This window comes from Myotis nattereri, assembly GCF_964212035.1.
Source record: "Myotis nattereri genome assembly, chromosome: 19".
NCBI classification, from domain to species: domain Eukaryota; kingdom Metazoa; phylum Chordata; class Mammalia; order Chiroptera; family Vespertilionidae; genus Myotis; species Myotis nattereri.
The window spans coordinates 14,473,248-14,486,650 of NC_138095.1; the positions used below are offsets into that span (position 1 = coordinate 14,473,248).

General features: G+C 44.2%; 1 protein-coding gene across 3 annotated transcripts in view; it reads right to left on the minus strand.

The window, feature by feature from the left end:
- Window positions 1–1,527: 1,527 nt before the first annotated feature.
- MSANTD2 (Myb/SANT DNA binding domain containing 2) overlaps window positions 1,528–13,403 on the minus strand; it is a gene marked incomplete at its 5' end in the record, with an annotated part of 37,829 nt that continues 25,953 nt past the window's right edge. Inside the window, 3 exons of one of the 3 annotated variants that reach the window (XM_081113643.1) lie at window positions 1,528–3,901; window positions 7,609–7,669; window positions 9,424–9,523. In XM_081113643.1, the coding sequence (XP_080969769.1) occupies window positions 3,067–3,901; window positions 7,609–7,669; window positions 9,424–9,523 (996 nt within the window). In that variant the 3' untranslated portion in view covers window positions 1,528–3,066. Of the gene's footprint in view, window positions 3,902–7,608; window positions 7,670–9,423; window positions 9,680–13,197; window positions 13,334–13,403 lie in introns of those variants that run through there. The other 2 variants (XM_081113642.1, XM_081113644.1) reach the window with 2 other exon arrangements.

The window sequence follows — 13,403 nt, forward strand, 5'->3', positions numbered from 1 at the left end:
TTTTCGGAGCCTGAGGCTGTCAAGCGGTAGAAGTTTCGCACAGCAGCTCCATTACTTTAAGTTTTTGCCAAGATGCACTTTAGGGCGAACATTGCTCTCTGGTGTCAAGTGAGAACACTGGCACCGATGGCCTGGGAGCTGCCTGGGAACCATGTTGTGTGCAGGAGCCAAGTTCACAGTTCCATGTAAGAGACCTGCAGGGGACTAGCGTTTCTCCAGTCATACCTCATCCCGCATCTCTAAGTATTTTCTAATGCAGATTCTTAGGGGTGAATATAGTGCCTCCACCCCACTCCCCCTTACCCATTACAAAGCTTCATTAAGGTCTAAATAGTCCACTGTTTGTTTTTTTAGCAGTGCACATGTTGTTTTCTGACACCCGGATGCCCTCTTTTCTAGAATGCTCTGGCCAAAGAGACTGGATATTCAGTATCTACAAGCTACTTTCTTTCCAGGTCTCCATTCCTCAGTGCTCGGCTTTGTCCTCTTGCCGCCATCCCTCACCCATCCCAAGCCCAATGGTGGACTCATGGCCTGGGCCAGTCTCGCCATTTCCCCTCGCTGCTCACAGCGGTCTGGCAGTGCCATTCCCTGTCATGGGGGGTACATCCGAACCATCTCAAGCAAGGCTCACAAAATGCTCCGCTGGAGCTAAGTACTTAACAGCGATGGAAAGTGAATGGAAAGTGAAGCATAACTAGTTTTGGGGTGGATCAGTGGCCAAGTTTTAGGAATGTAGTACTGGTAATAATGCTTTCCCCCTGCAGCTCTTAGCACTGAAGACTGTAGGGTTATTGCTACAAGATGGTGAATGGAGCTTCATTCCGGCCAATTTAACTGCCCCTCTCCGACCCCCTACACCCCTGCACTCCCTGGAGGCTGCGGCCCCCTCAAGGAAGGACTATAGGACTGTAGGACTACACAAGCCCACCGCGAGTTTAACATGCTTGGACTACAATTTCAAGTCGCAGAGAAGGGCAAACGCATGAGAATTTCCCAAGGCCTGTCCCTGCAGACTGTGCCCGGGGAAAGGAGGTGCTACACTCAAGCATCCCATAATATTTATACTCTTCCTGAACTAGCACCTGTGTGTTTTTTTTTAATTTTTTAAAAATATATTTTATTGATTTTTTTTACATAGAGGAAGGGAGAGGGATAGAAAGTTAGAAACATCGATGAGAGAGAAACACTGACCAGCAGCTTTCTGCACACCCCCTAGTGGGGATGTGCCCACAACCAAGGCACATGCCCTTGACCGGAATCGAACCTGGGACCCTTGAGTCCGCAGGCTGACGCTCTATCCACTGAGCCAAACCAGTTAGGCACTAGCACCTGTTTTTAGCAGCTCACATAAGAAAACAGCCGACTCCACAAATCTAGACCCAAATGACATTGATTATAAACTCTCTAGCCACTAGAAAAATAAGTACCAACCAACCAAGAGATACCAGAATGAGAAAAATCACTGGTGTGGGAAGTAATATATATATTTTTTATCAATTTGTAATTTTATCTTCAATTGTATAGAAAAACAGGGAGAATTATAGCTCTTACCTGGATTTGCAGCCCACTTAAAGTCGAGCACCTGAGAGCTGCTAGGGAATCATTACAGATAACCAATCTAACACGTCTCCACCGTGACACCAGAGTGAACTCTGACGACCCTACTAGTAAGCTGGCTCTTAGTCACAAGTCCCGACCTCTAGGTGGAGTGCTAGCTGACCCGCAGAAATCTCGGGAAGATCGAAATGTGATAGTTATCTTTCTAATGGACTGACACCTCCCAGTTTCCTAGCCTACGGATCACTTAAAAACTTTTTTGGATGTTTCTGTCGGCTCTTCTCTCTTTTAAAAGAATATATTTTTATTGATTTCAGAGAGAGGAAGGGAGAGGGAGATATAGAGACATCAATGATGAGAGAGAATCATTGATGGGCTGCCTCCTGCACTCCCCCTACTGGGGAGTTAGCCTGCAACCCCGGCGTGTGCCCTGATCGGGAATTGAACCGTGACCTCCAGGTTCATGGGCTGAAGCTCAACCACTGAGCCACGCCAGCTGGGTTCTTCTTCCTTTTCTTTCTTTTTTATAGGCAATATGATGACGCCCATTCTCCACTTTACTCCTTGAGAGAGCTGCCCCTGGTTACTGAGTATAAAGATGAGGAAGGAAAGTCTCTTATACTTTAATGTACTCAGGGTCAGAAGGAATATCCTAGTCGTTTTTTAAAAAATAAATACAAAATGCAATGTCCAATGACCTTGGGTACACTCTGACAAGAAATAATGACACTGGGTGCAGAGAGTGCAAGAAAGTGAAGATCTGCTGTTTGCTCGAAGTCGGAGCACAGCGCCCACTGCCAGCATGGCCACACTCTGCTACAAAAAGCTCAACTACTACACCAAGAGGCCAGGGATTACTTTAATTTTTTTTTTAAAAAAAGTTTAAACGGCAACACACCGTCAAGTTGGTACATCACAGAAACAAAGGTCTTTGCAGGCAACACTGATTGGGAATAGCAAAACACTGAGTTGGTGAAAAAATGAACTCTAAATTATATACAATAGTAGCTAAAGGTGATATTGAAAAACAGTCTTATTTACTGTGACTTGAGATTTAACTTGCCATTATCTATTGCTTATTTATTCAGGGTTGTAAATAATACTTATATAGAGACATAGAGATGTGTAAAAATGAAACGTTGTGGAAAAAATACAAATTTTCAATTTTATATGAAACTCAAAGTATAAGTTTTGTCCAATATGGAATGTAGCTATGTTTGTTTATATTAGGGCTCTAATATCCGTTTAAAAATGTTTTGTTTTTAAAAAACAGTCGACCCACCATGCAAGTTCGCTGTAAATCTCGTCTGCTCAAAGTGAGCATTTTTAGGTGAGGTCTGTGTTGTTTGCTCAAAGTCTAGTGTGATCCTTTAAAGATTGTACTGGCCCAATGGTGGAAAGAGTTTCCATGGAGGGTCTGATGGCAGCATCTGGATGAGGGACAGTCTGGGTCACGGGAAGTGAGAAGAGGGAGGTAAGAGCCCAAATCCTTATGAAGGATGACATTCAGTTGTTAAATTTTAAGCGGTACCCGATGGCTTTTTCCAGGCACTCCACTAAAGAGCCCGCGGAAAGGAAATCCCTCTCTACTTCCACAAACTTGATGTAGATGGATTTGGGGGAGACTCCGGGATCCACAATGCAGTTCTGAGACAAAAACCCATTAATACCAACCCAGTCTTTGCTGAAGGTTTTGGTATTGGCTTGGAAGTGTAGAAACAAGCACTGCTGCAGAGTCCTGACCTCAGCGATCCCGAGGTAGCAATAGGTGATCCGGGCGGGTTCTATGGGTGCGGAAAGGGTTTCCAGGTCAACCCTGCCCTCCTTTCCTGGGTCCAGGGAACTCTGCTCCATGTGGGGGGAGGAGGGCCTCTTCAGACATTCTTCATAGCCAATGGCGTACAGGCCCGGGCTCTTGGGAATGCCTCCCGGCAATAAATACTGAACGACGTTGCCACCAGTTGGTTTGGAGTGGGCAATGGGGATCCAGTCAATTTCCATGTGCAGCTCCAGGCACCTGGCCTCGCTGATAGTGATCTCTAAGAACTTGTAGTAGACATTCTTCCAGTTCATTTTCTGCACGCGGGTCATAACGATCCGCCCCTCGGGCTTCTCGGAGTTGAAGTACTCCCGGAGCCGTTTGCCAAGGGGCACCTGGGAGCTGATCTCTGCATAATGGTAGCGGATATCCTCTTTCCAACGGGTGTTATAACCGATCCCGAAAATGGCCAGTTTATTAGAAAGATGAAGCCTTGAAAAGTCCGTCCAGCTCTGAAACAGTTCCCATTTCAACTGCACTGATTCCAAAATCTGGACGATATTCTGCATGATGTCTCTCTTCCTAGAACGAGAAATAAAAAGCAAATTCCTCAGGGGTCTAGATGAGCACTGTCCATCAGCACTTCCTGCAATGATGGAAGTATTCTATATCTGTGCTGTCCAGTATGCTAGCATCAGCACACAGATTGTGGCCAGTGTGAGTGAGGTATTTTTCATTATAATTTGAAATTATGGTTCAATAAACATGTGATTAGTAGCTTCCATATGGGTCGGGGCAGGTTGAGATAACCATAGTATAAAATCTGAGAACACTCTCCCCTAGGAAGTTTCTAGGAATGAATGATAAGCTGCTTTCCGTTACTTATACAGGCTGGCCGTATTAACCTTCGCAACTATTGCTACGTACTAGTAAGACCCTAGGACTTCAGAACCCAAGGGGCATGAATTGTTTTAAGTGACTATTACAATGCGCACGATGGCCTTCAGACCTAACCAAGAGCAAGTGGAGAAAGCTGTAGTCAGAAAGGTATCCACCTTGAGAACATTATGCCAAGTGAAATATGTCAGTCAGAAAAAGCTAAGGACCGTGTGATTTCACTCATATGTGGGATATAAAACTGAAACTCGTGAACACAAACAGCGTATGTTGGTTGCCAGAGGGAAGGGGGTGGGAGTAGAAGGGAGTCCTAATATAAGGTGAGAGGAGAAGCTTTGGCTTAGGGTGGTGGGCACACGGTGCAATATGCAGATTTTGTAACACAGAAACCCACACCTGCACACCTGAAACCTATATGATCATGGTGACCAGTGTCATCCCAATAAGTCAAAAAAAAAGAGAAAGGTAAACAGTATCATTTAAAATAATGAAGATCTTAATTTCAAAGCTGGAAATTCTGAAAGTGCAATAATTTTGGCAGATACATGCTTGCAAAAAGAAAATGACATTTTCTTCTATTTATAGAAGAAATTCATTACCTCTTCCAAACTGAGAACTGTTAGTTCAACACAGATTTAAGATCTGAGAATTCAGATGTAAAAGGTCCATATTACGCTTAGCTTTTAAGAGATAAAAATTTAAGATAATGAGACCTGATTGGCTCAGTTGGTTGAAGTGTCGTCCTGTACACCAAAAGGTTATGGGTTCCATTCATAGTTAGGGCACATACCTACATTTCAAGTTCGATCCCCAGTTGGGGCACGTACAGGAAGCAACCAATTGATCTCTCTCTCTCTCTCTCTCTCTCTCTCTCTCTCTCTCTCTCACAGGAAGTAACCAATTGATCTCTCTCTCTTTTCCTCCTTTTCTAAAATCAATAAAAGAACATGTCCTTGAGTGAGGATTAAAAAAAATTCAAGATAATGAATTGAGACTGTTCTAGAAAATATTTTATAAAGGGAAAAAGTAAAGAAATTTTGATTTGGATAATTAACAGAGTTATGACAGAAAAGGCAGGGAATTCTTTCTGCATATGCTGCTGAACTCATATAACTTAACTGATATCCCATGATTCATATATGTGTGGGCATATGCAATTATAAGTTTGCTTCTCAGGTATGGCAAATCTTTGATATTGGAAGATTGAAGTTTGTTAAATATTAACTTAGCAACCAACTATTACCCTCTACAACAAGTATAGACTTAAGCTACAAAAATACTCAACTAACCACTCACATACCATCAAATGTATGCAAGAAAGAGGGTGTACGTGCCGTTTATTAGCTTCTTGAGTGGAGACAGACCCTGGAAACTTCCTATTAAATTCTCAAATCTTCCAGGGGAAAAGCTTTCGCAACACTGAGGGATCTGCATGCAGTCATTCTCAGTCTGACCTCTTACTCTCCTTGACTTTCTTTGCGAGATGACAAAGATGTGACATATTTTGCTATCAGCTGCTTCTTGAGGCCAAAAAGTGCCCTGGATTTTCCTCCGCCCTCCAGGGTGCCTTGAGAGCTTCTCAAGCGTCAGAGTGGCCATCGAGATGAAACCACTGTGTTCCTGGGAACGTGTCCCTCTTCTCAGAGGACACAAAGGCACGTGGCCACTTTTCTAGTATTTATAACATGCTCCTTGTGAGGTTAAGATATAGGACCATGTTTCTCCATGGGTCAATGCTTAAAAAACACGCACCCCAAAACTTATTTCAGAGCCACCATCCTTCCTTGTCCTCTTTTGACATATTCTTTTAAAATATATTTTTATTGACTTCAGAACGGAAGGAAGAGGGAGAGAGAAACATCAATGATCAGAGAGAATCAATGATTGGCTGCCTCCTACACACCCCACACTGGGGATCGAGCCCACAGCCCAGGCATGTGCCCTGCCCGGGAATAGAACAGTGACCTTCTGGTTCATGGGTTGATACTCAACCACTGAGCCACACTGGCCGGGCCTCTTTTGAAATATTTTACTGATCTCAAGAAGGACTAAGCTAAGGAGTTGGGATGGAAGGCAGAGACTTTTGTCTGCTCGCTGATGCACCCCAATGCCTGACCTACAGTAGGTACTTGATATAAATGTTGAACAAATGAGCAGAATAGTGACTCTTCCTCATGGCTGAAGGATGGTATTTTACTACAGGTTATGTCAGCGAGTTCAGGCTGATGCCACCTGCAACACACAGAGGAAGAAATCCAACGCCCAAATGAACCATTGTACTCAGCACTGTCACAGGCCTAAGTCATCAGCAAGGAACAGCGCCGAGGAAACTTGCACTGGAAAATAAACTGCCTGTTGGGAACCTCTCAAAGCCCTCACCCTGAGATGGGAGCCTGGAGAGGAGGCAGCACAGGCTGAATGTTTCTGCAGAGCCCGCTCAGCTTCTTCCCTGCTGATCAGCCTGCAGCTCCCTGGGCTAAAGACTCAGATCGACTCTTCGACGCTATGGGGCACAATGAGAATGAGACCCAGTTGTTGAACTGGTCCTTCAGAACTGTCACATTTCCCGATTTTTAAAATCCCAACCACAGGAAAAGTTTGGGTGGTTTGGGGTTGGTGACCCCAGTACTGTGCAGTTCAAGTTCATCCCCAGTTACACCAACCGGGCTTCCTCTGAAGGTCCTGAGTGGTAAAGGGAGAGATGGGACATCGTAGTGAAAGACACGATGGCCTCTTTGGAGAAAAGGGCTCTGAAGGTCTGGACTGGTAGCCTCATTTTTTAAAATACGCATCAAAGTTACCCTTCCTTTGGAATATTTTGATATCATAATTTTATTTTATTTTAAATGTATTTTTATTGATTTCAGAGAGAGGGAGAGATAGAAACTTCAATGATGAGAGAGAATCATTAATGAATTGCCTCCTGCTTGCCCCCCACTGGGGATCGAGTCCGCAACCTGGGCCTGTGCCCTGCCTGGGAATCGAGCTGTGACCTCCTGGTTCCTAGGTCGACATTCAACCACTGAGCCATGCCAGCCGGACAAGCGCGTGCTTTTTGATTCCCAGAATGTAATCCAAGAAATTTATGTGTCCTCTAGCCCTCCTGTCATTTTGCCTAACATCAGATAAACTCAGGGTTCTGTGACTCATCTTTCCATCTTAGTAAAACATCCAGGTATCCAGATCCACCCACAGGCTTCTTTTCATGTAACATATTTATTTCTTCTTGTTGTGTATAAAACTCTCACCATTTTAGGTTAACCACTGGGAAGCTGAGGCTAAGGGAGTGAGGAAGAATGACTAGACAGGCTTCCTCAGTGAGATGGCGGAGGAAGCACCTTCCCATTACACCGAGATGAATACATTTGTAGAGAGGGGAAGCGTCCACTTACTGTGCTTCTTCAGAAGACTCTTGTTTGATTTTTAATGTTCTCTTTGTGACAGGTATTTCATCTGAAAAGCAAAGTTTTGGAAACAGGTTATATTCTCCTAAGAGGTGGCATACATTTATGTAGATAAGTAGCTATATGTTTACTGTTCATCCACACATCCCAATTCGAGGACTTGATTCTAGTCTCAAATGCTGCCCAATGCCAGATTTATAAATATAACTCTTTTATAATGAGATGCATACATTTATATGCAAGATCAGAAACCAGCTCTACAAGTATAAAATTCTTCAAGGTCACCAGTAGATTTCTAGCTGGGAGCTTAAAGCTTAATTTCTCCACAAACATGATTTTTAAAGGAACAAGAATGAAAATAATTCTGCGAGACTTAGATTTTCTATGTAGGTTTTACAGAGGAATTATTTCCCCAGTATCAGGATCCACATATTCCGCATGTTATTTTTCTCCCAAAGATTTGGGTGACTTAAATCTCTCTGGCAAAACCCGAGTTATGGGATGCCAAAGTAATTCAGACCTTGTGACTGTTTTGAAACGAAGAGATAGTAATCGCTTAGCATCTGCCCTGTTTGTTCTTCTGATCTTTCTTTTTAAAGAATAATTGATTGATTTTTAAAGAGAGAGGAAGGAAGAGGGAGAAAGAAACATTGATGTGAGAGCACAACATCAATGGGCTGCCTCCTGCACACCCCCCACCAGGGACCGAGGCCACACTGGGCATGTGCCCTGACTGGCAATCCAACCAGCAACCTTCTGGTGCATGGCACGACACTCAACCGAGCCACACCGGCCAGGGCTTATTCTTCCAATCTTAAAGTCTCTCTCTTAAATTGTGTTAGTCCTACAGTTATATAGCCTCTTTCTTCTCTCCCTCTCTCTTCCAATATTTGAGATTAAACAAACAAACAAACAAAAACAGCATTCATGAGAAACACAAGCATTTAATACTGTTTCTTTTGAATTAGCATCAGGAATGATGATTGAGTAATGCTATTTATCTTGAGCTGGAGAAGTACACGGATAGTGCCAATCCTACTATACTTTCTCACTGGCGAGTAACAACATTTACTTGTAAGTGAGTACTCATCACACAACTCGCCATTAAGCTATAATGGCTGCAGCAGAAACGTGGGTAGGACTTCCACATCATGAAAATCAAAAGTGGGGCATTTACTACAAAAAGACACTTACACAGACCCTCTCAATGAGGTCACACAAGCTCGGCTTTGATGGCCAGGAGTTTCATTTCCATTCTAAACGTTAAGACTATGGTCAATCATTTCAGCTATTGCTGGAATCCTTTGTGAAGTCTGAAGGAAAATAACTGCCGAGAAAGCTCAAATATGAGCCCTTTTTAAGATAAATCGAGGCTTCCCTTCATATTTTGTTCAGACCGAAGTCTGGGAGGGGACCATTTCCAAATCACAAACAGAAAAGGAAAAAAGATAGTTCATCTCTAGCAGTTGAGCCAAGAGTCAGTACTCGTGGCAGTCACCGTAGAGCTAAGAGCTGCGGGGTATTTCCAACTGCATAGGATTCGGCCACCAAGCTTCCTGTGTAGCTCAGAATGAGGAATTCTTCTGTGGATTTAGGATGTTTGCTGGCACCCAAATCAGCAAATGACCAACACCAAGCACTAGCTGGTCGTTTAAGGCTAAATCAAGGCCGCCCAGAGTGCCCCAGATAAACGGGCTACATGCCTTGTGCTGACAGTAGGGACAGTACCAGTCCCGGTGCACATACGAAGGCACACACACACACACAGACACAGACGAGGAGCAGATACGTCGGCTTTCTTACCCAATTCCTGATCTGTTGGGTAGCCATGGAGATCCTGACTGTGGTTTCCCCAGTCCTCCTGTGAATACTCCTCCAGAGTGCTGCCATCTGACTCCAGCTCCTGGTACAAGCCACTACTGTTAATAAGTACAGGCTGGCAGGGCTGAGCATCCCATCCTCCCTGACCAAACACCTGTTCCAACTGTTCAAATGTGTAACTGCTCTTTCTTTTCCCAACACCATGTTCTTTCACCCGACTGTAACACCTGCGAAGGGTCTAAGACACAAAGTCTTTTGTTATTCCTTTAAAGCTGTCCTTCCTCTTCCAGGTACGGACCACAGATATTAATTACTATGAGACAGACACAGACAGACAAACACAGACACATTGTTACAGGAATGCTAGATTTCAAAATCATTATTATATTAGAAAAAAAATTACTAATTTAGCATTTACTCAAACATGTTATCATTCAAACAATTACTTTGCAATTAATTATCCATTAAACAAGAATCATTACAACATTATTGCATGTACCCCATACACATATTTTTATACCCCCCTCCCCACTTAAAAAGAATAAGGAAAGAAAAAAAAAGGAAAACAAGAAATACCAGCCAGCCAATAGGATGCACACCTGCCACAGAAGAGATAGAGCTGCTTTGGGGCCAGAATTGGGAAAAAGTGAGGGAGGGAGGACAGAAAGGAGAGTTCCCTGAAGCAAAGAATATAACCTTCCTTACTCTTGATTAAGAAGGGATCCAGGGTAAAAACAACCCCCTACATGAAGCGAGTAGGAAACCGTATTACTCAGATGGGCCATGTCCCTCACTAACGCACTGTCTTTGGGGAAGTTGCTGAGATTTAAGAGAGGTCAAGTCAATCATGCTACCGATTCCCTGTCTCAAACATCAATTATCAAGAAACAATATACCTACATCTAAAAATTAGCCAGTAAGACTCACCTATTCTACCAACTCAAACTGCCAGCCAAACAAACCAACACATGAGGCCACTAATTTCCTTTTTGGGGGAAAGTGAGGTAGAGGGGTGTTACTTCATTTCTCTCTCTGCCTTTTAACGCACAGCAAATAAATATCATTCTGCAAGCCCACATATAAAACCTGGATAACTTTATCATCTTACACAACCCTTCCATTTTCTTCATGGTCTTCTAAGGCACAGTTCTTATTATTAGCTCAGTTTCCTTAGTTGAATGATATTGCAAAGGCTACATCAAGGACTTGGTCCCAGCTTCCAAATTTAGTTTAGTTGCTCTCAGTCTCTCTCCCATCTCTGCCTCCACGTTCCTTCTACTTGACTGGGTTTCACCCTGAGTTTCCTTGAGACAAGACCCTTTTTCTCTGGTGGCTCCCAAATACTTTCTAACACGCCTGCGCAAAAGCAGTTCGCCTCAGACTTCAATATGTGCACTTGCCAGACTATAAATGTCTCCTACATGTGAGATGGCGTCCCATAAGCCAACACAACACCTGTTCCCACCAAAAGCCTTTGCAGAACCTCCATGGAAGTTCAGTGTCTCTAAATCGCAGTTGACAAACCACAAGACACTCCATAAAATACTCTGCAGATCTTCTCTTGATGCCGGAAACCCAGATGGGCAAAAGGAAGAATAAGAGCATGGCACTTAGGACGACATTCCTCAGACACAAACAGAGTGGTGGCCAGCATCACCCTGTCCCCAAACCAGCCAGCCTGCCCCTGCATGAGCACCTTCCTCCCTCTTCCTCTCTCGAGATCTCTTCTGCCTCCACTGGTGCCTCAAAGAACTGAGGTTTCTCTTCATCAGGGATGGTCACAAGTAGCAGCTCAAACTCTCTAGCACAAGTGAACGGGGGAGGAGTCACGGGCAGCCCTCCAGGGGAAGGACACAGATGCCTGCACAGAGATCCGTGGATTCTCTGCTCTCTCCCCCCATGCTCTCTGCCCTCCTGGCAGAGACGGGAACTGGAATTGCAAACATCTCCTGCCAATTTATTTTTATCTCACAACGTCTAGTTGCTGCCTCCAAGAACACCCCAACCACGCTTTTTGACTCCTCAAGGACCGTACATGGAGAGTCCCAGCCGTGTCCCTTTCACCCTCCAGGGCCATAAATGGATGTGGGAACCGTGCCACCGCCGCCTGGCTGCCTGAGAAAAGCTCCCGGCACAAGGAAGGGACCCGTGGGCTGTCACTGAGGGCTAGTCCCGAAGTCAGGAAACACAACCATGTTCCTCTGAAGAAAGGGGCCACACTTATCAGGCCGTGACGTGGGCATAAACAAAGCCACCGCTTTCTGACCCTACAGTGGGAAACCACAGGAGACTGAAACCACCAAAGTGAGCTTGCATTCGCGATGTAACTGTGCATAAGAAAACCAGCCGTATCGAATGGGCTTAGGTAGGGAAGCACGGTCAGATGATGCATTTGCTGTCTCGCATGGTAGTGTACTTGTGAAATACACTTTAATAGCTAACATGCTGGTATGTAAAACGTCTAGTAGGGTCTGAAGGAAAAATGCTTGGTGATTCTCAATCGTTATGATAAAATTTGATGTCCTGAAATGTGAAAAAGATTTCCAAATTGATTTTAACTCTCAAAACATAAATACATATGAGGTGTCTTGTAGGTTCAGCAAAGATTACAGATCTAAGGAGAAGCTGTTGAAATAGGACATAGGAAAAAAAGTAAGAGCTCAAACTTCAGCTGACCGCTACCGCAAGAAACCAGAGGGATTAGAAATGGATCGAAAGGACACAGGGAGGTGTCCTCCCAGTTCTTACCTCCCACAAACCAGACAGGTGACACCTTCCACACTCTCAATGGGTAACCAAAGCATACGCTGAAACAACGGTGTCTGTAGTCCTGCGCAGACCAGCTTAAACACCTACTCTAAATCTGAAGTTAAGACAATGCTCCAGAATCTAGAAAAAACAAAGTTTCGCCTCCCATTTCTGACAGCTGCACCAAACCCAGTGAGATACCCACGTTAGCTTTTCCTGGAGAACCAGTTCCTATTTCCTGCTCAGAACAATCGCCTTGCTTTCCTTCCTTCTTCCTTTACCTCACTCCTCTGAGAAATTTATAGTGACTTAGGTTCTATTTTTTTTTAAGCTCTAGCATTAAAAGCAACAACAGCAATGAATATCTTAGGGGGGAAAGAATTTGCTTAAAATTATTAAAGACCATTCTATTCACAATTAAGAAGACGGCTTTCCTTGTTAGAAATTTCCATGGTAAACAAGCCTCCGGACCCCTCCCCCGGGGAAGAGCTGTGAGATACAGGGCATCTTGAATGAGGTCACAGGGATGGAGGTCAGGAGGAGCTAAGGAAACCTGAACAGAGGCCCAAGAGTGTAGGTAACAACTTGAGTCGGTGATCAAATCAGAGGACTTCCCAGGTATTGATCGCGAAGCAACGCCAGGCGAATGCTTACTGAATCCCGTGCCAGCTGTACAATAACCACAGAAGAAAAAGAACCAGAGAGAAGACTTAAAGGTGTCCCATTACCAAAGCAGGGAGACAAATCAGAAGGCCGACAACCGACAATTTATAGACAGAGGGAAAGTGTTGCCCGAGTTTAAGATTAGACTGAAAAGAAACGAGAGAATAAAGATAACATTCATTGTGGATGAATGTAAGGGGAGTCTACGGGGGTGGGGGGAGGGCAGGTAAACGAAGGCAGGGATTTGAGATGGGCGGGGTTGGGGTTTCACGCAGCAATGCAGAGAGAGACCCAGGGTTACAGTACACGGAACATTAAATACAGTGCACAATGCAGCTATCTTGCCAAAGTAAGTAAATCCAGTATTGGGTTGGATAAGCAGAGGAATCACATGTAAGCTATGAAGGTGGCTCTTCCTCTCTAGTCAGCACCGGTGAGGCCACAGCTGGAGCACAGCATTCAGTTCTGGGCATCGAACCAGCTACAAGAGAGGGAAATTGTAGAGTTCAGAAAAGGGCAAATAATATAACGAAAGGCTTGGAAAATAAGAT